Here is a 26,710-nt window from a genome sequence, read left to right as displayed (position 1 = left end):
ACCCTAATCCATCTTAATTCAAAAACACTCTTTTCATGTTTTAAAGCATGAAATAAATGCTCTGATTAAAGTGACAGATGACTTTGTAGACTTTGTCAACTTTTCTGTTTAATCTCTCCTCTTTCACTGAATCAAAGTGGATACATCTGATCTTACAACATGATGAACAGATTCTTACTCAACTGCGCCACAAGAAGCCAAGATCAGTAACAGTGCTTACGTTAGAGTCCATCACAACCTGCACGACCATGAACAGCTTCCAGGCCACATTCCTCTAAAAAGGAGAATGAGGTTGCCAGCCATCGGATACAACTCTTGAATGTGCGGTTTTTCCTTTCTACAAGAAATGGAGACCCAAAAATACAAGTATAGCACATGGATTTGCATTGCTGAGCATGTCAATTGATCTTATTCAGGGTATTGCCATATTTAATTTTTGACCCGATGAAAAGGCTGTGAGGGATAGAAGTACAGTGTTTAATAGATTGTATTGATGTTTAACAACATACTGAATGTTCAGCTGATGAAAAGCCTTTCCGTTAATTGTGAGTCATGTCAAAATTACGTGATCTCAGACCTAAAGTGCGTGACATTGTAAAGTCCCTCACAGCCTCCTTTCCATCCGTGTTAAATCAAATATGGCATCTAATGACTTAAGTCAACACAAATGATTCCCAGTGAACCCATGAAAGTGATCAAATGAATACAATGAATGCACTGTAAGTTGTGGTCAGTTGGCATGGAGGTGAGCAGACATTTTAAATTAATGCTCTATGGGAGCTGACTGACAGGCTTGGAGACTGTGAGACTGACAGCAGAGCAAGTGGAAAGAATCCTAAAAACTTGAGAAATGCACGCTTCATTAAAACGTTAGTAAAACAAAAAAGCCAGATACACTGTAAAAAAAAAACATCCATCTACTTCAAATTTTAGGTATAATCAAATTGGCAGTACAAGTCTACCGTATTTTTTACGGTAAAATTCCGGCAACCACAGCTGCCGTTTTTTTACCGTAAATTTTACGGAATTTGTTTTTACAGTGTGTGACCGTTATGCCCAAAACACTGTTGCACGCCTTCATGAATGGCATTTTCAGAATGCTGGTGGTGTGTTAAAGTGCAGCTGTTACGATATGTATCTGTTAGGACAGTGACAAAACTGTTCGTCTTCTGGATGCCTGCTTTGTGTGATCCTTTGCAGATGTTGTCTGACTGGTGCAAAAGTTTCAGGGCCAAAGGCAAGTGTTATTTCTTTTCTTTTTGGTCTGAATTCAGGAAAATGCTGATAAGGAACTATGAAGGAATATTTAGCTGTGGTGAAGGGCATGGTGGATTTGTACACAAGCACTGTTCCATGTGTTTAAGCGGAGACAGGCCTATTCAGCTTTTTTTTTTAAACATTTAACCCAACCGCTGGGTCAAAACAACCCAATTGCTGGGTTTGTCCCTATTTTACCCAGCACTGGGTTGTATTTAACCCAGCATTTTTTAGAGTGTAGTGTTTCTGTTAAAATCTAAATTTTAAGTTATCACAAACTCCAAACAGACCCATTTACTTCCTTAATGCACGTTTGGGTTTATTTTGAACGACTCAAAATGTAGTAACTTTCTGCTGACATCACTTACAGGTTACTATTGGATGATGTTAAGCAATAGCTACGTAGGCATAGTTTTAGCAACTCAGTATGACTAGTAATGTTGGTCTGTAATGCCCACTTTTTCCATTCCAATCAATTCTCAGTGGATAATGGAAAAATTCATCACATTAAGAAGTAAAATCTGTTTGCAAACGGAAAATAAAAACGTTTAAACCAGTACTACTTGACAGATGATAATGAATTCTTTCACTTTCACAGGTGTATTTGTGTTTTCGAACGAAGCTTTTGAACAAAGAGTTGCTACACACCCTAAACATGATAAAGACGTTGGCTGACAAATAAAAAATATCCTTGATGGTAAAGTTGATAGTGGTTGAATCTGCACATTCTTTTGTTACATTTTGCAATAAACACCAAAAGGTAGAGAACTCTAAAAGAGGTCAATCCTTTCTGTTTCACTGAAATTCACAACTGGATTCACAACTGAAACTGGATTTGTTGAGAACCAACCAAAGAGTTTTAAAGATGTGGACTTACCATTTAGCACCATTGAGCTGAAAATGGTTAGAAATTAAATTGGGACAATTATGCTTGGCTAGATACTTACCTCTCATTCCCACGCTTGGTTACTTTCCTCTGGTCCAGCTCAGTTTCCTCCTGAGCAAGTAGACTTGGATGTAATCATACCTGGTTAGAATAATATCACCCACGATGCGCTCATCCTGAGCGGCTCCAGGACATATCTGTTTTCATTAAGAAAGAATAGAGTTGGATAGGGTTGACTCCAATCTCTTTATCTGTTTAGTCTCCCGTGTCTTCAGCCAGCAGAGAAAATTATTTTGAATAGCATGCTCATCTACAGAAAAAAGGAAAGAAAAAGTTAATATAAATGTTATATGTACAAACCTTGCGGGCAGAGGATCTTGTTCTCGTTTCTCATTTCATTGCCTTTTACCTCAACCGTTTCTAAAAGGAATAGCTAGATCATTTATTCACCCTCATAGCTTTCCACACTCATATGCTGCTATATTTTCTGTGCAACACAAACGACAAACTTGAAAATAATGTTGCATGGATCTTTTCAAACAACCGTTTTGGACCATTCATAATGACCAGAGCTTTAAAGTGCTAAAAACAACATCAACATTAAAGCATCCGAGAATTTAGTGAAAATCTTCACATCTGCCCCAGCTATCATGAAAGGTAGCAGTTCATAAATCAAAGTCAAGTCAGTTCTTAAACTGAGCTCACTTACTCAATGATCTGGTCGCAGCAGTTATCAGAGATAGGGGAAGATTATTAGTGAATAATGATTTAAATTTCAGTAATGGTTTAAATTTTGTGTTTGGCACACAAATCTATCATATGACTTCAAAAGACATGCAATATAGTGCACACATCATATGGACTACTTTGTGATACTTTTCTGTGTTTTGGCATCCTTATTGAAGCCTGACAGACCCAGTTCTCAGTCACTTTTCATAAAATAAAAAGTGATTATTCAATGACACCTTTTATGTCACGTGGAGGAAAGAAAGTCACACAGGTTTGAAGTGACATGAAGGTGAGTAAATTATGTCAGAATTTTTATTTTTGGGCAGATTATTTCTTGAAGATCCTTTTGCACCAGTCTTCGTGTCAGTTTCAGTGACCTGGAACACAGTAACGAAGAAGAAAGAACAGGGTGGGCTTTCAGTCAAGAGCATTGTTATGTTTTGGTAATGTTTCACTGGCACAAGGTCAGTGGATGTGGATTTTACTTCTTTATTTACCAGTCCTTAGATGAAGCGCTTCAGGGAATGAATTTTAGCTCATATATGTCACTAATGTCCCTACATAACAAAACCCTTTGAAAGCTGTATTGTCACTCATGGTAACTTCAGATCCATGACAAAGTGAATATGAGCCCCTTGCATTCAACACTATTTATTCATCGTCAGCCCTTGAAACCAATGAAGCAAGCTCTTTATTTTTATTTTTTTGTCTAGCCTTTGCTGCTTCCCATGAGCAACTGCAGTTTTGCATCATGTTGTCAACTTAGTAGCTATATTTGTGTCGATTAAAATGTAAACAACATCCTATACAAATGGACCAGACTTGTGAAAGCAATCAATCTGAATTGTTTAGGCAGTGCCATAGTGGTTTCACAACAGTCAAACATTTAGGATCTATAGCAGAAATGTTTGCATATTTGCCATTAGAATTTCTGTCCATACAAAAGGATTACGTACAGCTTATAATAAAAAGAAAAAATATTTGACCTACACTACTATTTAAAGGTTTAGGGCCAGTATAAATGTATTTTTGAAAGAAATGTATACTTATTTAGGAAGGACAAAATAAATTGTTTAAAAGGCTATAGAAAGATTTCCATTTCAAATAAAGACTGTTCTTTTGAACTTTTTATTCATCAAAGAATCCAGAAAAAAATATATTACCGTTTCGACAAAAATATTTAGCACCAAATCAGCTTATTTGAATAATTTCTGATGGATCATGTGACACTGAAGACTGGAGTAATGATGCAGAACATTTTCCTTTGCCATCACTGGAATAAAAAAAAACTAAATACAATACTACTGTTTTACAGTATTTTCAATGAAATAATTGCAGCATTGGTAAACATAAGTAAACTTCTTTCAAAAAATCTTACCGACCCCAAACTTAGCAGTAGTGTAATTCAGTAGTGTAATTCAATTCTAGTTTACTTTCTGCTGAGCACTTCATACAAGTTTTTCAAAGATTTGATGTCATTTACATGGCAAATGGCCAAATTCAGTGACTAACTCTTCCTCAGAAGCACTCACGGTATCAGCCTGGTTTCTTGTAAACCAGCCAGTTATATTCAATCTGCCATTTGTGCAATATGCATCAGACTGTCAGCAAACCGTCTTGACATGTAGTCCATGAATCACCCCTTCCAGAATTTGAACCCGGCAACCTTTGGAATACAAACATAGAACTTTAACCACTACGTCACAGAGCCAAGAGCGGCCTTCATCCCACACGGGTAGAGTAACATGCCTTAGTAGTAATTCACTTTAACCACTGCCATTTCAAGACAGACACTGAAATACTCTCTTCTGACTAAAAGTTCCCATTATGCTCCTATTTTACTCCGCTTGTTGAATGTCAAACACATTCCCATTAAACTCTAATGATGTGCAACAAATTTTTCAGGGTTGTTCATGAAGTGTTGCACATGGATGATTCAGTTCAACAGCAACCATAAACATACAGACTCTGCAGTAATTTGGCCTCATTATTGATTGTCCCCTACTGTCAGCAAAGACAGAGACATTCAGAAACTCACTGTACTGTTGAGCTCTTCTTGGTGGTCTGGCAAAGTGCTTCATTCTTCTGGGCAGTAGACCTGATTGTGTGAGCTCAAACTAATGTGAAAAACCAAAGCATGGCTTTGGGCTGTGTGCATAGATGACAACTATGAAGTCAAGATAATTTGTGCTGACTTGTTCTTTAGCATCCTAATTTGCACTGAAAGGCTAAGGAGAATTCCAGCATTTGGTGAAACACAGCCAAGTACAGATCAGCTGTTTCTCCAGACTTGGGCTAAAGTTTCTTCACGCCTGAGAGAACACTGTTAGAGTAATCTGGGGCAATTTAAAGGAAACAGCAAAAAAAAAAAAAACTGTCTAAAAATTTCCCACATCTTTTGAAACGCAGTCATAATATGGAATATGGGAAGTAAAAAATAGACTGTAAGAACTATAGAGAAAAAATGTGCAAGTTTGTAAATAACATTAATTATAATAATACCAGTCAGTGAAGGGATTGGGTAATTGGCTCAAATAAAATCAAGCCAAAATCTTAAAGGGGTCATAGGATGCCCATTTTCCACAAGTAGCTATGATTCTTTAGGGTCTTAATGAAAAGTCTGTAACATAGTTTGGTTAAAATTTCTCAATGGTAGTATAAAAAAAACTTTTTTTACCCTGTCAAAAACAGCTCTTTTCAGATCAAGGCGTTTTTGTAGCATTTTCCTTTAAATGTTGATGAGCTCTGCTGACCCGCCCCTCTCTTCTGAGCCGCTCTCTGAGAGACTGTTTACTTTAGTCGCATTCATTGTGAAACTTGCTAATTAGCACATTATTAGGAAAGGCGATTTGCAAAGATTCATTACAAAACGTTATACTCACTTCTTCTGTAGATGAGGCTGGATCATGAATGATTCGCGCGAACATAGACGCATTTATGCAGATCGAGGACGCATTTCCTTCAGAAACAAATGTAATCCACTGCGAGTTCAGCGGCTCAGATGTCGGGAGTAAATGACGACTGCTATGTTCATTATTACACCCAACAACAGAACACCTCAATCGCTTAGGAGTCATTCTTGTCTACATCTGCTCCAGCGGTGAAACAATGGCGGACTGATGACAGCTCACTCAGGGCGGGTCTAAGGTAAGACACCAGTCCAGTTTGTGAGGAAATGCTACAGTCAATCAAACTATCGTGGGAGGGGCCTGTTTTTGTGATGTCACACAGACAGGCATCTGAGATCGGCTCGATTTGAGAAAGGGGAAAACATTTAACGAGATTAAAAAAAAACACTGGGTGGATTTTTATCATTATAGGGTGGTTGTGTACATACACTGCCAACACACATTTCAGTTCAAACAATAATAAAAATTAATAAACAATTAATAAAAATATGCAAAGAAAAAAAAAAAGCAAAATAATGCACTGACAATATTTTTTGAAAAAGAAAAATCTAAAAAGAATATTAAAATTCAGTCATAGTCGATAATATCGGGGATTGACCCAAATGAGCTGCATGATATGAAGCTGAACAGTGAATGAACACCGGTACAGTGAAGTGCTTTTGTAGCAGGTTAATATACTCAACCCAAACACATCCTATACCTATGAAATTAATCAAATATATGGCATAAGCACAACTTAATCTAACAAAAAATAAGGGAAATGGACAAGTGAAGTTATGTGTTAGTCACATTGTAAATGCACTCTTTCTTAAGAGTAAATGCACTCTTTTTTAACCAAAATAATGCACTAAAAAGGACGATGAATAACTACAGCACTGACAGTGGCTATTTACACTAAGAAATAAGGTAAATGATATTTACACTGAATGTAAATAGTGGTAGATACTGCTTGAGTCAATAACAAATAGCAGCAAATAGCATCTTGTTTACACTAGGAATACTGATAAATGCTATTCACACAAAGTGTAAATATGCTATTTGTACTAAAGGTAAAGCAACTGAGTAATGGTGGGCGGAGTTTGGGAAAATAACCTTTACTAATAATGTTGACTATTTGCACTGTAAAAAGATACTGGATAAATAGCTTGTTTCTCTCTCTCTTTCTTTTTGTTAAATGATGATACATTTAAATTAATATAGAATAATATAATATATATAAGAAATGCTGAAAGTTTATTTAATTTCGCAGTTTCTCATCAACAAAAACATTGTTTATTGACCAAAATCAGATGCCATTAAAAAAAGTCAAAAAAAAAAAAGTCATCAACAAACAACAACAACAACAAAAAAAACTGTAAAAAGGAACAACAACTAGTTTTGCGCAAAAAAAAAAGTAGGTGAAATCACTGTGTAGACTAAAGGTTGGTTTACACTGCCTCAACTATCACCAACAGGATTAAGAAACTAATCCAACAAAACCTAACAACCATTGGAATTTGTTGAAACAGTGGGAACATAAGCCTTAAGAAGCTGAGAGGCCTTCAATTAGTTAGAATGAAGAAGACCTGTGGAGAGCATTAATCATCTACCAAGATGCTTGCAGACTGGGCCTTAAACTTTACTACATGATTGTTGAAAGGAAGTACAGCAGATTGGTTTTAGAGGGGCCACAAATTTCAGACAATGCAAAGAAGAATGCAATACACTTTGTATGTGTTAGTAGTATGTACTGAACTTCAACCTTTGTCACTTAAAATGACAAATTAAGTTATGGAGTTGTTTGAAAAGAGTAATGCCCATGGTTTAAGACAAACTTAAGACATATGAAAACCAACCAGCGACAAACATCAATGAACAGTATGAGCGATTTGGTTTTCTTCCACCGCAGATATGAGTAAAAAGGCAATTTGCTTCTAAAGGCTATTGTTACAAGCTCCAGTCTGGTGCTAAAACTCTGAGGTATTTCTTTTCATGGTGCAAATTAAAAAGTTATGGAGCCACATGCGCTTTTAACACTCTGGTGGACAGATGGGGGTAGAAGTCTCAACCCACAATGACCTCTTCAATTGAACAGGGGTCCTTAACATTTGTCAGGATTCTTTGCGTTGTTAAAACGCCAGTCCTTCCTCCTCCATATTCAGTTCACTGAAAAGCAGGTCATAACACTGAATGCTGCGCTAACACTGTCCTTTCATGAGTTCAAGTTTGCAAAGTGTGGCATCTGCACCATGTGGCTTTCTGTTATGTGTATGTGATTGCACAGCCTTTCAACTGCGAAGGCATAAAAGTGGACCATTGTCTGCCAAAGCAGGTGTGAACGATGAGCACTGAGGTGTGAATACTTAAAGCAATAACGCGCTTCCCACTATGATAGCTGCTCAGTCAGACAACATGACTGTTTTGGACATTTCTCTGACAAGATCGGTCTCATTCAGCATTTGTAATGTTAATGAACATTAGTCTTGGTTACAGAATACACTGAAGAGAAGATCAGAGAATATCTTCTTGGGCAACGCAAATATCTTTTAATAATACTTTTTTCTACTATTTGAAAAAAAAGAAACAAAGATAAACTTCAGGGTCTCTCGTATCCTTAAGAAAACTACTCATATCAAAAATATAATCAACCCCAAACACAAACCCACCCTCTCAGCACATTATGTACCAGATGGAAGTCAGCAACTTTTTCATTCTCGCTTGCACAGTCACTTTCTCTGTCCAAGTATTTTTGAGATGCATCTTTTTCACCTACACTGTTGTCTTGTTGTCCATAAAATGCAACCCTTTCTCTAGAAATTCCAAATACCTTCATAAATTCAGACTTCTGTTTTTCCTAAAACAGAGGTGCTTTGTGTGTGTGAACGTTTTCCTTAGAATGTGCTGTCTCGGGGCAGAGCTGACCTATAAACCACGGTGTAACTAAAGGCTTCTGTGAGGCCCCTCGCTGCCCACTCACTGACAGAAGCCTGAACCTGACATCATCACGCAAGCATCAGTTGGATAGTGTGGCTCTCATGATACCAAAAATCTAGTTGATGCTGGCACTTTTTACATTATACACAACCCTTAAGCTGGGCTCAGACTACAGGAGTTTTAAAATCCTAACCGATTATGAAATCTGGTTGCAGCACACTAGGGTTGGGCCGATAGACGATGCCATCGTCCATCGCCGATGGCTGACAGACATCACGATGTTAAGCTGACATCTTGTCCTTACGGCTGTGGTACGTTTTTGCCACATTATACAGACAGTCATGTTATTGCTTCCACATACATTGTTTGTATATTATAGTATTATTATATTATTTACAACTTCCACAAACAATTTCTTCCATCTCCACTACCCAACAGACCCGTACAGCTGCTTGATTTGCGGTCACGCATTGGCTATTATGAAAGTACTGATGTAATCAAAGCCATGATCATCCCGACTTAAAATCCTAAATATCAAACATGTTTGATATGATCGGGGAGGCCCCGATTTGTGTGTGAGCAGATCGGGAGGTGCAATATTCGAACAGTTCTTTCTGGTCCTCGAATCTGATTGGCTGATAAGAGTGTGCTATTATTGCGATAACAGAACTCCTCCAACCGTTTCACCATTTGTTTGTATCACTCCGCTTCCTGTATTTCTCACAGTGTGTGTCATGGCGGACGCCCAAATCCACTATAATTTAAAAAATAATACTGTTTTTGTGTCACGGAATGTAGATTTAAGAGTTTTTTAGGTGAGAATGTACTTGTTTAGACTTAAAATATGCGGTTTGTTAATAAAGATATATATTTATTTATCTATTTGAAAATTTGCTTCGACGTTTTCGTAGATGTGAGCTCCAGGGTGTCAGCGGCCGTTATATTTTATTTAACTTCAATGCTGTATATCAGATCACTGCCTTTGTACTTTTGACTGAATTGTCTAGCAACTTTTATGATGGCTGTTATTGTCTATTATTCAATAAAAAAATATTTTATATAAATAATAGTAGTATTTAGTATTGTGAAACAGTGTGTGTGTTCATGATGGGGATTTTAGTGACATTGTTCCGATATTAGATGGCGACAAGAGACTGTTTTACGAGTCAGCGGTAAAGAATTTTATATTGAAAGAGACTGAAACTGAAGTTTTTTACTTTTAATAACTGCTTGTAAGACGCAGTTAACAAATGCACTGAGCAGCTGTCATCGGAAATCACCCTAATCAGATCAAAGGACAGTACGACAAAGATATTGCTTTCCTCTGCGGACATTCAGACTAATGTTTTATTGTGAATATGAGATTGAGCTGAAGAATGAATGCTGTATCAGATACAGGTAAATCACACTCGCTCAGTCCATCTCTCTCTCTCATAATACTCTACTTAACATAATACGCTGCTTTTAAATTTCCCCGCCAAACACAGAATTTTCCGGGTTTCCGCGTTCTCGCTGTTATACGCTCAGGGGCGCTAGTACGCATTTCCTGAATGAGTCACATGTGAGGAAGACGCAGAAACAAGCGATCTTGTATGTATGCATATGCATATGAAAAACAATGCGATCATCAACAATAAACAGCAGATAAATGAAAACTGCCTAATGTTACCAAGTAAAATGTTGATCCCGGAAGTGGCAAAGGACTGTGCAAGCTTTGGGGGTGTTGATGGAAGCAATCTACTGCATCTTTGCTTTGATCAACCTACTGAATATGATCCAGATGTAGTATTTGATAAAAACGTGATTTTCTCTGCTTTTTGCTCGAAATGTTGCTTACCTACATTCAAGTGTTGATAAAAAAAGAATGCTTGAAGCTAGAATAAAACTGATTTTTTTTTTTTTTTTAAGTAGAGGCTCTGTTCTTTATTTTGATGTATTGCAGATAATTATAAAACAAAACATTCTGGGGGCAATGAAATTTTAGTGAAAATCATCTATTTTCAATCAAATTTTCATTTTCAAAAATGCTGGCGGGGAAAGAGTGAATACAGTAATACAATAAGCTTTCAATAAAGCAACTCAACGTTCCTTCGTTACTAGTTCTAAAGTGACGTATTCGAATTAGTAACGGAGACTTGAGCTCAGCTGTTAAACTGTCAAACTGAGATTTGAATCTATGGCGGAAGGAATTAGTTCCGCACAAGTGAAATGACATGTGGAATTTGTGCTCTGCATTTAACCCATCCATGTGCACACACACAACACCGTGAACACACACCTGGAGCAGTGGGCAGCCATATTGCTGTGGTGCCCGGGGAGCAGTTGGGGGTTCGGTGCCTTGCTCAAGGGTCTCACCTCAGTCGTGGGATTGACGGTGGAAGATAGTGCTGGTTATTTACTCCCCCCACCTACAATCCCTGCCGGACCTGAGACTCGAACCCACAACCTTCGGGTTACAAGTCCGATTCTCTTACCCAAGAGGTTTTTTAAAGACACTCCATTGTTGTTTTTCTTATGTATTTACACACTTGTGCTCTCGAACTGTTGTATAAATGCAATATCACACTCGTAGACGTGAGATATGACTGTATATCAGCACGCTGTGATTACCTGCTGCCTCGTACGGCCGAATCACAGCCATGCCGAATCACAGCCATATCTCACGTCTACTCATGTGATATTGCTCATGTAAACGCCTCACATTACTAGATAATCAGTGCTGAACATCGGAACCGACCGAGGTCCTTGACCAATTCTTTTCTCAGATTCTCGGGAGGGAAAAATCTGGGATAAATTGGCCTAAAACTCCTGCAGTGTGAAACCGGCTTTAAAGGGATAAGATTTAGATTTGTTTTACCTTGGTGGGAGCAAGATATTTAAAAGAATGTTGGGGTTCAAACAACATTGGACCCAATGACTTTCACTGTATGGAAAAAAAACACCGAAACATTTCTCAAAAATCTTGTTTTGTGTTTCACAGAAGAATGAAAATCATACAGGTTTGGAATGACACGTAGGTGAGTAAGTAATGAGAAAATTTGAATTATTTGGTGAACCATCCCTTTTAATTTATTAACATATATGATTGTACTCTACACGCCATATCTCCTACCATTATCCAATATGATGTGAATAATTCTTAACTTAAACCAAAGCCACAATCTGAGGAAAATTCAAACAAATAAATGTAATAAATTTTACTAAAACTATTATCGTTTAGTTTTTGGACCGCTGTGGCTTACTCCTGGAATTTGTAGCATTGGGAATATTGATGTTCCTCATTTGTAAGTTGCTTTGAATAAAAATGTCTACTACATGATGAGTAAATTCATTATACACTTATATGCTTGATCTTTGTCAATGTTACAGTGATTGTGCTAATGAAATGTGAACAGCTAAACTATGAAACATCCTCCTCATTATTGTAAGCCACTTAATTGCACTGGGCTGGGACACTCTGAAGAATTCCTAACCATTTCAGAGAGGTTTAATAATACCTTATGACAATGAATAATTATCCAAGTCTAACTATCGAGATGGAGATTAACGTTAAACATTTTTGCACTTTACGTGGACCGTAAAGCATTTTAATCGGTTAAAAAATGTCAGCGTTATTGTGCTTTGTATCCAGAAAACCTGCTGCTTCCAAGTTCACTGCTATGTGTTTTTAGGACATGCGCTTAGAATTCATTTAAATAGATTTCATGTGATTGAAACTAGGCAGAAACAGTTTCAAAATATCATATTTAGTTGCCATATATGTAATTGTGGAGGACTTAACTTGAAGAAAGATTACTGGGCTCATATTAATGCACATCGTGTTACAATGTTTTATTCGTTTTTAAACACACAGTTACATGCAGTGTAATGTTACTTATGTTTATGATCTTGTTTACAAAAGTTCTTATGAAGGTTTACATATATTGGTGCACTATATGTTATGCATACAACAGTAACTGTCTCTGTTTTTATACTAGTCATTAAAACTAATGTAGTTTTATTACATTTAATCATCAGAGAAGTTATTTATGCTTGTTGAAAGCACAATGTTGTTTAGACGTCATTTAAATGACGCATTGTTCAAATGATTAAATAAAGGATTTACAGAAGGTTTTTGTGTTATTGAAAATGAAATGAAACATGCGACAACAAACCATTAAAATTTGTATTAAAATTTAATTTTAGTGAAGTTATCAAAATTATGTTAAGAACTTGATTTAATTGCACAGAATTAACATGATCAAAGCATATATCTAAAATAAAATAATAATGTTAAGCTAACATAACTGAATTATGTTAGGATAACTTGAAAAGACTATGTACACATTACTTTTTGAAAATACATCTGATTAACACAAAAGTATTATAATGAAACCACATAAATGCGTAGGACACTGAACTCAAACTGAATGTGTGGAACCAATGTCCATAATTCAATTGAGTAAATCCAACAAATCTTTTTTTTTCAGTGTGCGTGATTTTGCCAACATAATTTAATTTCAGATTAGACTGTCATCCAAAATACTGACTATTAGCGGATTATCCCGCAATTTGGACAGTGTTAAGTATGAGCAAATTTCTATAAAGCAGCGTTAAAAGAAAGAAGGACATTATTGCAATATTTTTGTGTTCTAAATGATGAAATTTGTTCAATAACAAATGTCCTGGTTTTGAAGTGTCCTGCGTGATGTATTCTTTCTAGTTCCCTTTTTACAGGTAACCATCAATGACGGAAGAGCTGTGCAGAAAGGAAACTTTTAATGGTGATCTTTGAGAAAATGCTTGTTTAACCCACCCCCAAATGGCTCTACCTCCAACCATCTGTTACAATGTTGGGGGAGTTTGAGGCCAGATCTGTCTGTTTTTATGGCAACACACTGCCCTTTTACTAAAAGGGAGGTTTCAAGTCCTGTATTTTTTCACCTTGTAGTCATCAAGTACTTGTCTTACTACACTATTCTCCCTTTACCTTTATTGAAATAGGAGATTCACCAACACCCCCATCCATCATCTAACACAAGGGTGAAACAGCACAAAGTGCCCAACCCCCATCTAACGGTTTGTACCCCAACCCCCAAATGGCTAAGCACTCACATTGAAAATCCCCGCCAGACAAAAACCATACCATTTGCCTAGCTAACCTTCTTATCTGTTTTAGAGTTAAATGAGTATGTTGACACTCTTTTTTTTTCCTCAAAGGAATAGTTTATTCAAAAAATGAAATTAACTCACCTTCATTCCAAAATCGTATGTTGCTATTTTTCCATGAAACACACAAGACAGGACAGTTCAGTGATCACAGTTCTAAAAAAGACAAAACCACACCATAAAGCATAATGAAAAAGTCCATACTACTAATGCACTATATTTAAAGTCTTCTTAAGAAAAAACACAGAACACACATTTTGGTTGGTTCCTCACACAAAGGGTTCTTCAAAATGTATCCTTGTGTTCCACTGAAAAAAATGAAACCATACAGGCTTGTTTACCTAAATGGTGTTGTTGGCGATTACAACCACATTGTCAAAATCAACAGCAATATGAAAACAATATAAAAACCTCATTAATTCAGTGGATTAATTAAATTCATTGCCATGATTTTCCAAAATCAGAAGAAAAAAAATTCAAATCAGAAAATTTACATGTGTGAAGTCTGAGAGACCTGTAAAAGTATTTTATGTTACAGTAAAGTAAGCATAGTAAGTAGAGCACAAATTAGGATTAACGACACAGGTGGTAAACATTACGGCAGTTGGCAATTGATTCCTGCAGAACTATAAATTAAGCTCTAACAAGTGCATGTATGTTTATGGCATTAGTTAATTACTAGCACTGAATAGCACAGTGAATGCAACTGAAGGTGTTTAGCCTGTTTTTGTTTATTAAACAATAACCAACCTCTGGAAAAACTGCAGTGGAGGTTCACTTTAGGATGCAAGTGATTAAATCCGCACATGTTTTGAATATGGAAGTCTGTTTTCTTGTCAAAAGCATTGTGGGTAGCAATAAAAAATACCATGAAACAAACCACATTAGACGGTTGCATTTATCTGACTGGCAGGCCATCAGATTCTTCTATGACCTGGCACTATAAGAGATTCATTTGAAATACATTTCTAAATTACTCTGGCAAAAGAAAAAAGGTCCCTGTGCCAAAGAATCTTCTGTAAAATTACCGCTGGTCTATAGTTAACAGAAACGGATGCATAGCATATAGAATATTATGACAAAGGCTCAATAAAAGGCTTGACATTTTGTTTAGGGTTGATTATGGGCCGTCCACCATTATTTCTGTTTTTCCGACAACAAAGCACTCGTAACTCACGACAAACTTCAGAAGTGGGAAGTAGGAAGTTTCCGATAGCACATGAAGGCAGCATTAATCCCTGAGTGTTAATGTATGTTTACCACACAACAGTGATTGACAGAATTACTGAATCACAGAAATTGTTTTCAACTAAGAATTCAAATAAGCCTGTCATGAATTCTGTCAAGACTTATCATTGCCGCACTGCTGACTAATGCAAAAACTAGACATGGAAAAAGCATGCTGCAAGCTGCTTGTGGTCAAGCATTTCCACATCTTTTTACTGCTGCTGGCAATAGCGCTCAGCCCTTGCATAAACACGCCTGCCTTGACAAATCAAAGCACTACTAGCTATCCTGCATCCTAAGAGCTGCCCAGAAGTGGTTGAATATAATTAAAAGATTCTTAAAAACATTTATGTCTGTAGCACAAACAATGGAGGATGTCAACTTTAACACTAAATACAACATTTAGAACAAATTCTGAACCCTAAAAAGATGAGCAATAGAAATACTGGCGTTTGCCCAATTGAACACCACTAATAATACTTAGAATTTTATTGATAGTAATGCATCATCCTGGAAGAGATCACATTCCAGAAGATACAAAGTGCTAATTCTCTCTGACTGGCTACCAAACGAGGTGCACCTGGATTGCATTTCAAAAGAATGTCAGACAAAGTGTGTTAACAACTCAATGGAAGAATCAAATGTCAAATCCTTCAGGCAGTGCAAACTTGTGAACATCTCTCACATTGCCTTACAAATGTAAATTGTTTGCGTTTGTTCGTCTGATTGGTGGTTAATGTGGCCAGAAGCCACAGCTGGTTTATCCAAAGTCTTTGCAATACCACTAAAGTTGGATACACTGACTTTGCATAAAGTTTTATTTGAAGATTACAGGCAACTATTTATCTGTTAAATCACACGTGGTAATATTGGATATGTGTTACTCTGTTAAAAGCATACCCAGAACCCAGAAAGGGAAACCCCTCCCCCTCCTTCTTAAAGCCTCATGCTGTGCAAAAGGCAATGGAGGAAAGATCTTCAATAACAACAACTTCCAAGCACCATCCTCCGCAGGAAAAGGGAAAGCAGTTGGTGACATGTTACGTTCAAACAATATTTAGATATTTCTGTCCTTTCTTTCTTTTTTTCTGAACAGGAGTTCACTGACAATGGAATGTATTGAATATATATTTAAAATTATATATATTAACTTGAATATATATTATATATTAACTATAATATATACAGTTTTTTATTTTTCCTTTTTATTATAACTTCCAAGCACCATCCTCCGCAGGAAAAGGGAAAGCAGTTGGTGACATGTTACGTTCAAACAATATTTAGATATTTCTGTCCTTTCTTTCTTTTTTTCTGAACAGGAGTTCACTGACAATGGAATGTATTGAATATATATTTAAAATTATATATATTAACTTGAATATATATTATATATTAACTATAAACATACTTTTTAAATCAACTAAGATGTGTTTAAATAGCCCTTAGAATTGGAATTTAGTCCTTTTCCCAATCCCGACTTGTTTGTATGGCTTGACAATAAATTACTTGCATATCACGCATTCAGAAAATAAATAGTGGCATGACCGAGTTGTTGCCCTATAATTGTCATGACAAACTGATGAAAAAATTGTTGCATTGAAAAGGGGGTGATTTATTGTCTAGCAGAATCAGAATGAGCTTTGTTCACCACTTAAGTGTGCGCCAATACAAGGAATTTGTTGTGGTTTTACAGGAACTCTTGGTACATACATACAAATAACCATATATATATGACACAAGATAGTTATAGAAGTTCACAGAACTGACTCAGCAACAGCTGAGTAAAACTGTTTCATCTGAGCATGTGGCACTTTAAGCATTATCGTATCGCATATCGAATATCGCATTATTTAATGAGTTATTGCATATCGCATTTTTCTTCAATATCGCACAGCCCTATTGTCTAGTTTGGGTATTTTCCTTTTAGTTTATTGTCTGGGCCAAAGTGAAGAAGGAAGAAAAAACTGTAAAAAAAAAAAAATCCATCAATAAATAAGAAAAACATAAATAGAGGCAATGGTGTAAAAAAAAAAAACACATTAACAATGGCTTATTGGAATAAGTGTGGCAACAGCAAACTGGTCAACTAAACTGGTTTTCAATGACTGATTTTTAAAAATTGGTGAAGTAGGGATTGTAAAATATACAGTCACCAAAATGCAATCCTGACCTACTTTTACACACACCCTTGTAATGAGACTAAAAAATAAATTAGCATTTGAAGGAGTATAGTTGAACCCAAAAATGAAAAGTCTGTCATCATTTACTCACCCTCATGTCATTCCAAACCGATATGACTTTCTTTTATGGAGCATGTAAACATCTCAATCAGAGTAGTTTCTTATTTTGATTATCGGCAATAATCTGAATACTCAACACATTTTTAAGGTTATCTCTATTTTACATTTTAGCAAATTGGTGGCTAATAATTCATACATTTTACTTAGATGCAAACATGGCCATTGTTATGTTTTACGCTAAAGTTCTACAACCATATTTACAAGTTTTTTAATGGAAATTTAACAAAAGAAATTACAACAATATTAATAATACCTACCCTATAGTATACACATATGTTTTATGATAGGCCTAAACATACTTTTTCATGCTAAATAAATAATTAAATTGTTAGTTTAAAAAACACTTCGCACTGATATTATTAGGTAAGGATCAATCTTCTGAATGCAACATCAGTATAAAGTATCAATACTTCAGTATTGATCCATCCATCACTATGTGTGACTTTACAGTTAAGCCCCCATTAACCAGACACTGAAATCAATAATATGGGGAAAACACTGCCATTTAAACAAGTTAGGCTACTTCCTGTAACGTGCTATTGTAAAATTAGATATTCTTATTTTATCGATTTATTTTTTACATTTCTCCAAAATATGTGATGGGATGCAAATCAATTTTTAAGTTCAGCTTGGAGTGAGATTTTTTTGAACTTGGGTTAAATTCAGTATTTGCTTGCATTCATTTTGTGTACTTAAATGAGTATCATTAAAATAAAGGATGTAAAAATCTAGTGTTTAATCATGTCTAAATATTTCTTCAAATCGAAAACTTAAAAATAAATGACCTGCAATATTCTAGATACATGTATATTTAGTAAAGAGCCATACAGGTACAAATGAAAATGTTTTTTTTTCCGCCACAAAGTGACTCTAATTTGCCTCTTTGCATTGGAATTTAAAACCATTTTCTCTATTTTAACCTTAAATAATACACTAATTTAAATATAAGTAATAGAAATATTAGAAAAAAATATTTAAGTCATTAATGGACCATCATTATTGCACAAATAGTATTTAGTGCCAAAAGATCTCCTCAAAATATTAAATAAATATTATTGAACTAAATATAGAGCACCTATTTAACTGAAAAATAGTTAAGCTGTATGGTCACATTAGAAGTAAGCAATACCTGAGGGTTAAGAAAATCATATTAATGTTGCCTCTCCACAACTCTCCAGAATAAAATTATACTGTAAATTTCATCTACGTAATAATCAATGCATGATATGCTGTAATGTTTACCAAAAAATGCTGCAAATACCTGTATAGTGAAGCTGTCGTCAATCCAAATAAAACCCATCAAAAATGTATCGTCAACGCTGGTTTGTTTGGAGAGCTCCATGAACCACGTGACCACGCGGCGACGCCGGCGAGATCAAAGCTTGCCCGAACTCTGTCTTTTAGTGGCTCTGCCTCTGGCGTTAACTGAAGAGCCACATTAAGTGCGCCAAAACGGTATTTATTGTTTGAATTTAGTATTAAAGCTTACAACATTTGAAAGCTGAGACTTTGTTTCATATCGCAAGCAGGGTTGCCACTTTGGCGTGAGATTTACATGGGCAGAGTGAGTGAGAGCATGAGACAGAGCCTAAAAGCGCGTGTTTTACGCCAAATGCGTCAGAGTTGGCAACCCTGAGCAAAAATCTGGAAAACGATGATCAGACTATCAGATTTCATCAGGCGGGAGGAGCTGTAGCATTTCGGGAGCCAGCCTCTTTGTTCTCCTCAAGCTATTTGAGCCCCTGCGTGTTGGGGAGGGGGATTCATATGCTGCCATACTCCGAATGGGTTAATAACGAGCGTGGCTCTCGTCGTCAAAGATAGCTGAGGGATGTGGTGATATTTCGTACAAACTCTTAAGAAGGACGTAGCTGAAGAAAATTGTGGAAATCTACTCGACGAGGTATGTTTTTCTCCGCTTTTCATCTGACTGAAATTCGCCAGTGACGCGGCCAACGGATTTTTTGGCGACATCTCCCGCGTGCAAAGCAAAATAGCCAATTTTCTGCTTGTTCGGTTGTTTGGTATTAAGTTTATACGCGTATTTTTTTCCACAAACAGTACCATTCGAGTTTAACTATTGCCTTCAAGTTGTTTTATAAGGGGCTGTCGCATCTTTCTTGCGTCAGCCGGAGAACAATAGTAGCTGGATGGCGTTTTTTCGTAAAAATGTGTAGGGATTACAGACCAACCGTTCGGGTAGCTGTACTACGAAACGTCTTTCTGTGGTCGATATTTAATCGTTCTTCTGTAGTGTGGTGTTGAAACACAGCCACGCTGCTTTTGTTTGGTATGTTGGATCTTTTTTCCCCCCACTCAGGTAAAAGCGCGCCACCGTTCCGTGTGTCCACATCCACACTTTGCGCTCGAGTAAGTTAACTGTAATTAAGTTCAGTTAAATATTTGTCGAAATAGTACAGTTTTCTCGGCGGAATCATCAAAAAGAATATGCTCCATCTTTAATATTGTGGTGTTGTTGTTTTATTTATTTTTAAAAATCGACGATAAGAAACCTTTATATTTGTAGATATTTTTGTTTTGTATCTTGTATCTCTCTTCTCATGACGATATACAGAAATATTTTGAATCCATTTGTTTTTTTACCATTTGTTGACATCTTAAATTGAATTACGAACAGTAACAACTATCCTTACTTTATTCTTTATGCAAATTTGCATTCTACATAATCACCTTCATTTTCATAATTGTTTTGATCTGACTGATTGATGAGTTTAACAAGCAGTAAACCCCTAGAGTTAAACTTAAACACTTCAAGAATGAACATTGTGTCATCATTTACTAATCCTCCACTTGTTTTAAACCTGTATGAGTTTCTTTCTTCTTTTGAACACAAAAGAAGGTATTCTGAAAAATGTTGGTATCCGAACAGTTGATGAGCACCATTGACTTCCATAGTATTTTTTTTCCTACTATGGAAGTCAATGGTGCTCATCAACTGTTCGGACACCAACGTTTTTCAGAATATCATCTTTTGTGTTCAACAGAAGAAAGAAACTCCCTTTGCTGTTGTTTGGTGCTACTCTCTAAATACCCTCAATGTTAAAGATTCGTTAACTAAGAAGCATGAATTTTGTTTATATTTAAATTGATATATGTCGAACTGATTATCGACAGATCTCTTTTATGGTCATTGGTCTACAAGAATACTTTAACGCCAACCCTAGGATTGACAGTTTTTAAAGAGTCGTTTCACTAAAAGCACAGTCTTTTACGTTTTAAACACCGGAATTGTCCACCAGCCTGCCAAAATGGTTCATAAGCTCATGTTCTGTGAATTTCATTTGGTATGAGAAAAGACGAGCGTCATAGAAGTTAACTTTTACATCAAATACACGTGACTGTCATTTTATTTATCAGTTCCGAGTCAAGTCACCTTTATTTGTATAGCGCTTTATACAATACTGGTTGTCAAAGCAGCTTTACAGTGTTACACATGAAAATAGTTTGTCAAATAATGCAAGAAGACAATAACGGAGTTATTTTTCCAGCTAAAGTCAGTTCATTGATGATTCAGTGCCAAGTGCCAAATAAGCCTGATTCTGCATCAAACTGCTCTTAAATTTCTTAGAAACTGATATGTTGTTTTGAGGTAAGAGCCAGTCTCCTGTCTTTCCCTCAGAGCTGAAGGAATCTGGATTGGAACAATAACTACTTTCTCAGATGTCTCCACAAAGCCACTCTGTTCTCTCTCTTAAAGTTAATGTCTGATGGGGTAATGGTTCCTCTGTGTGGTGTTGCTTGACTTAGGAGGTCACGGTTAGGTTTGAGGTATTACTGAGGGTCTCCCAGTCTTTTAACATCTTGAAGGGATAGTTCCTCCAAAAATGAAAATTCTGACCATCAAGTTGTTCCAAACCTGTATGAGTTTGTTTCTTCTGAATACAAAAGAAGATATTTTGAAGATTGTTGGTAACCAAACATTTGCTGTTAGGCAGCCATTGATTTCCATAGAATTTTCATACTATGGAAGTCAGTGGCTGTCTGCAACTGTTTGGTTACCGTCAACAATAAAATACCGTGTGCGTGTGCATATTTTTTTTATTATTCCCCCCACCCCACTATCTCTTTAAAGTTCACATGCAAAGTTATTCAAGTCCAATTCTGCTGGTCAAAGTTTTAAATCAAAACCTTTTTTTCCTTCTTAATTGCTTTCTATCCTGATATGCCTTTATCTGCACTATATATATATATATATATATTTCAAACTAATTTTGATATATGATTTATTGATGTCATTAATCAGTCATTCATGGACCAAAAAGTTTGTGCACCCTTTTGTAAGATCACACCTTTATAAGAAGCTAGGTGTGTTGTAAGTGTAGAGGCTGTTTGGGGCCCTGCTGATATGTAATGTGAGGGGCCAACTGGGCTCCAGCTGTGGAATGTTGCAAACGACGACCACACAATTGTACTGCTGCCGGCAATTGAATATGGCCTCTTTGTACAGTGTACAAATTACAGTGATTTGAAGCCTTTAAGTGGTACTCGTAGTCTGTGTTCTCTACCACAACAGCGTGGCCCTCACTTCATGCAACTGTCTCTAATAAACACTTGGACAGAAGTTGTGGCCATTGGCATCACGTCACCACCAGTTCCTATTAATTTTATTTGAATTTAGGGTTGGACTGGAGTGCGAGTCAAGGTTCCCATGGTCATGGGAGAACAGATTAATAAAGTAATTTAGAATGTATATGTATATCTATATATTTTTTTTCTGCTAGTTATTTCACACTTGATGGATATTTGAGCAGTTCACTGTCACTTTTTTTTTTTTTCATTGTGTATCTTTTTTTTTTTGAGAGTCTTATTGGAGACATTTGTTATACTATATATTAATAGTATCTATTAAATCCATAATATAATTCTCTAGCTCTTATTTTTGAAAATACACATCCAGTAATCAAGAACAAAGTCACATAAAATCAGTGGTCGATAATAAAGGGAACCCTAGAGAGTCTTTACTGATGTTTTGATAAATTCACACACTGAACTTTGTGGAAAAATCAAGTCACAGTCATGCCTGAAGCGCCTTTTGTTTACTTGATGGAGCCAGTGAGCATTGCACAGTTTGATTAGACCGGCGGATGACCCCCATCCTCTCTCTATTCTTAAAGTAGCTGGACTCCAGTGACCAAACCATTTTCAATTGGTTGCCTGTTTTGAATTTACTTTGTTAGAGCTGCCAATTCCACAGTGACTTTTTGGGCCTTTGGTTTTCCAAAATTGGAAAATTAATTTCTTTCTGTGTCTCAGGTCTACATAACACACATGTTCTATTTGCTTAACACAAGAGTAGCTGAATGTTTTAATAAGTAGGTGTTACACTAGAGGTCAGATAACACTAAGGTGGCAAATGCCTGATGCAAATGATTTTATTTTTTTCCCTTTTACTTTTTCCCCCCTTCTCTTTCTGTAAGTCCCTTTCTTATCCAAACGTAATTTAGATTAATTCATTCGTTTTTTTTATTAATTGAAAGGCTGTATGCAAAGTGAGGTGATCTGAAGTAAATGTGTATTTTAAATGTTTTTTTTTTTAGAACATTCAATCTCAAATGTTTCTTCCTGTAAGGGTAAAAGAACATATTTTCTCAGCCATTTAATTAAATCTAGTTAAAATGGTTCTTATTAGATTCAAGTTTAGCAAATAAGTTGTATACATTTTTCTTAATTGTTCAGCTTTTTCCTTAGCTGACTTGATGTTTCTGTGAAAGAGCTTGATAGAAAAGTGACCTTTTAGCTCCATCTAGTGGAATCTTCTGGTTAATCAAGTCTCTTATTTAAAGGCTCCTAGAAACTTAATTGTCCTGATAGAGGAAAGCACCTCATACTTGTTCATAATTTGGAGCTCTTAATATTGAATCAGCATCTCATCTCCTCAGAGTAGTCATACAGCTTTTGTCAGTCATGTAGGAAGGTAGGCCATATTCTTGCCATATTTATCATTGAACGTAATGTACTTATTTATTTTTTTTATTCTATTTTTGATGCTGTTTTCAGTTACTAACAGTTAATGTCTTGTTCTCGTGCAGGACTGAGACGGCGGTTCTTCTCGAAGCACCATGAGCTGGAGCTTTCTTACGCGACTGTTGGATGAAATTTCCAACCACTCCACCTTTGTGGGCAAGATCTGGCTCACGTTATTCATCATCTTCCGTATTGTGTTGACTGTTGTGGGGGGAGAATCGATATACTACGATGAACAGAGCAAATTTGTGTGTAACACCCAGCAACCTGGATGCGAGAATGTCTGCTATGATGCATTTGCACCACTCTCTCATGTAAGGTTTTGGGTTTTTCAGATCATTATGATCACAACCCCCACAATTATGTACCTGGGCTTTGCTATGCACAAGATCGCTCGCATGAATGATGATGAGTACAAGCCAATGAACCGGAAACGCATGCCCATGATCAATCGTGGAGCCAACCGTGATTATGAGGAGGCTGAGGACAACGGTGAGGAAGACCCCATGATGACTGAGGAGATCCTGCCAGAGAAAGAGAAAGAGAAAGCGCCCAAGAAGCCCGCCCCTAAACACGACGGGCGGCGGAGGATAAAGCGTGACGGGCTCATGAAGGTGTACATCCTGCAGCTTCTGTCTCGTGTTGTTTTCGAGATGGGCTTTCTCTTCGGCCAGTATATCCTGTATGGCTTTGAGGTCGCCCCTTCGTACGTGTGCACTCGCAGCCCCTGCCCACACACGGTGGACTGCTTTGTGTCACGTCCCACAGAGAAAACAATCTTTTTGCTGATCATGTATGCCGTGAGCTGTCTCTGCTTGTCTCTCACGGTGCTGGAGATTCTTCATTTGGGCCTCAGTGGAATCCGTGATGCTTTTCGGCGACGTGCGCGCCGCCACAGCGTTGCACGTCCCCGTGGCGCCATATGCAGACAGGTGCCCACCGCCCCGCCAGGATACCACACTGCCCTGAAAAAAGACAAACTGTCCATGGGATTGAAACCGGAGTATAACTTGGACTCAGGTCGGGAGTCTTTTGTTGATGAGTCATCTTCACGAGATTTTGACCGTCTGCGTAGACACCTAAAACTGGCCCAGCAGCATCTGGATATGGCCTATCAGAATGGGGAGAGCAGTCCTTCACGCAGCAGCAGCCCAGAGTCCAATGGCACCGCTGTTGAGCAGAACAGGCTCAACTTTGCTCAGGAGAAGCAGGGAAGCACATGTGAAAAAGGTAAGGCAGAGAAATTATGTATTTTCACAATAGCTTACTGATGTTGTGTTAATTATTAATAGTTGAGAAATAAGGAAATAGTTTGCAGTGTATGTGTATATATATATATATATGTATGTATGAGACTATATAGAGACCTATTATATATATGTAGAGACTAATGGTGTGCTTTCTCAGAATAAAGAGGTGTACATTTAAAAAAAAAAAATCTTTTTCATCTTTTCTCTCTCTCATAGGGATCCGTGCTTGATTGAGACTAATAGACTATCATCTGCTTTCCTTTGCAACAAAGCGGCCCCACCTGTGGTTGGCATTGCTCATCTTGAAAAGCGGAAAGTGTCTGTATGTGTGTATTTTATGTTTGGCTGCTGAACATTGTGTGAAGCATCGTGAGACCGAGTGGAGCCTGTGTGTCCTTACGCACACTGGTGAATCCGTGAGAATGTGCCATGCAGTATTTTGACCAATGAAAGCTAAGTTAAAATCTCAGAAAGCAGCATCTCACCAGCCAGTTATACTTGACATCAGCCAGTCTGCCTGATACTCCAAAGTGCCCAAAAGCTAGTTAGGAAGATGGTCGTTATACTCCTCAGTCACTAGGCGACTGTGCAATGTCTCTTGTTTCTTGTCATGTCTCTACTGTGTTTTATTTTTTTTTTTTGTATAGGGAAAATAAATTGTGGTTCTTCCATTTGTTTACCACACTTCTTATGAAGTGCCATGGGTTGCATCTCAAAAATGCCTTAAACTGGAGTTTACATATCTTTGCCATTCCAAATTGAGATGGACGAGCCAGTGTAAAACCACATCAGAAGTGTAGTTTAGTGTATTTAGAACAATTCTGTGTTATGAGTAGTGGACCACAATTAGTGTATGTTTGTAATGAACTAAATGGAAACCTGGAAAATGCTTGAATACTTGTGAATCAATTATTGATCTACAAAGAGGCTTTTGATATTTTATTTGCATATTGCGTACTTTACCTGTATATGAGAAGTATTTTGGTTACTAGTCCTCTTGTTTTGAGGAAGCTTCTCTGTAGGCAACAGTTTCAGTCTTATTTGTTTGCTTTTTGTTTACTTCTATGTTATTTTCTGAGGCTTTAAACAAGTTTGGTTCTATTTGGCTTTTGTTTCTTTTGACCGGCTGTTAGGGAGGCAAACTCAACTTTCAGAGAATGTCTTCACACAATTGAACGCACTAATAAAAAAATATTTAATTTCATTTGTTTTCATTTTCCCCCTCTTTCTAAATACATTTTCTGTTCAGGTTGTTGTATCATTTTGCCTCCTTTGCAAATGCAAATCTTAAGTTGGTCCAAATGCAGTTTACATTGAATAGCAATAAGGTCTCAGAATTGAAAGCCATAGAGCCTAATGATTTATACATGGTACCAATGCAATCTGTTGTCTCGAAACTGTCTGTTAACAGCCAGGTTTTCCATCTTTTGATACTATTTCCAGCATCATCTCAATTTTTTTATATTTTCTAATGTTTTTTTTGTAAGGTTTTGTAAAGTATTTTGTATTGAAAATAAACCTTTGGTCTAAAAACTGCAGTCATGCCTCATTCATTTTTCTGAACCAAAATTGTTGACTCTGGCTGGTTACATAAACTGCTTAGACTGGTCTTAAGTTAGTCATCAAATTTTTTTCAAATTGTATTTATCTGTATGTCTTTATTGTGGTCACTCATTTCCTGGTTTTGAATTTGCCTTTATGTAGCACTAACATTACATTAAGAGTGCTAGATTACAGCAAATATTTAAATATTCACAGTTTATGGTGTTTCCTGTGAGTTTCTATCAAATTTTTTACTTTCTCCTCAACTGTCATCTCAAAGTGTGCATACTCTTGTGATGCCTAAATTCCCTTGGGTATCAATGCAATGATTTGACATTGGGGGGAAAAAAAATTAAATCTTTTTTGGGGTTATAAATGATTCTAATATTCTGATTTGCTGCTCAAAAAATATTTATTATTATTTTGAGTAGAAATTTTTCAGGTTTCTTTGATGAATAGTTCAGAAGAAGGTCCCAGCATTTATCTGAAGAACAGCATTTATCTGAAATAGAAATATTGTGTAACTTTATAAATGTATTTATGATCATCCTTGCTAAATAAAAG

At 36.6% G+C, this 26,710-nt stretch overlaps 1 protein-coding gene across 2 annotated transcripts; it reads left to right on the top strand.

Moving 5' to 3' along the window:
• Positions 1 to 18,686: 18,686 nt before the first annotated feature.
• LOC107739588 (gap junction gamma-1 protein) lies at positions 18,687 to 26,140 on the top strand. Of its 2 annotated transcripts, none has more exons than XM_016551761.1 (3): positions 18,687 to 18,824; positions 23,420 to 24,584; positions 24,821 to 26,140. In XM_016551761.1, exons 2-3 carry the CDS (start codon positions 23,450 to 23,452, stop codon positions 24,832 to 24,834), a joined length of 1,149 nt encoding a protein of 382 aa, XP_016407247.1. In that variant the 5' UTR covers positions 18,687 to 18,824; positions 23,420 to 23,449; the 3' UTR covers positions 24,835 to 26,140. The 2 variants fall into 2 exon arrangements, with proteins under 2 accessions (XP_016407247.1, XP_016407240.1); XM_016551754.1 differs by lacking the exon at positions 18,687 to 18,824 and adding an exon at positions 19,020 to 19,272.
• The last annotated feature ends 570 nt before the right edge of the window (positions 26,141 to 26,710 follow it).

Source organism: Sinocyclocheilus rhinocerous, unplaced genomic scaffold (genome assembly GCF_001515625.1).
Source record: "Sinocyclocheilus rhinocerous isolate Xijiao unplaced genomic scaffold, SAMN03320098_v1.1 scaffold1482, whole genome shotgun sequence".
Classification (NCBI taxonomy): Eukaryota; Metazoa; Chordata; class Actinopteri; order Cypriniformes; family Cyprinidae; genus Sinocyclocheilus; species Sinocyclocheilus rhinocerous.
This window is presented reverse-complemented; position numbering and strand designations above follow the sequence as displayed.

Excerpts from the sequence above, each read along its gene's own strand:
- LOC107739588 (XM_016551761.1), top strand. The coding sequence starts at position 23,450 with ATGAGCTGGAGCTTTCTTACGCGACTGTTGGATGAAATTTCCAACCAC.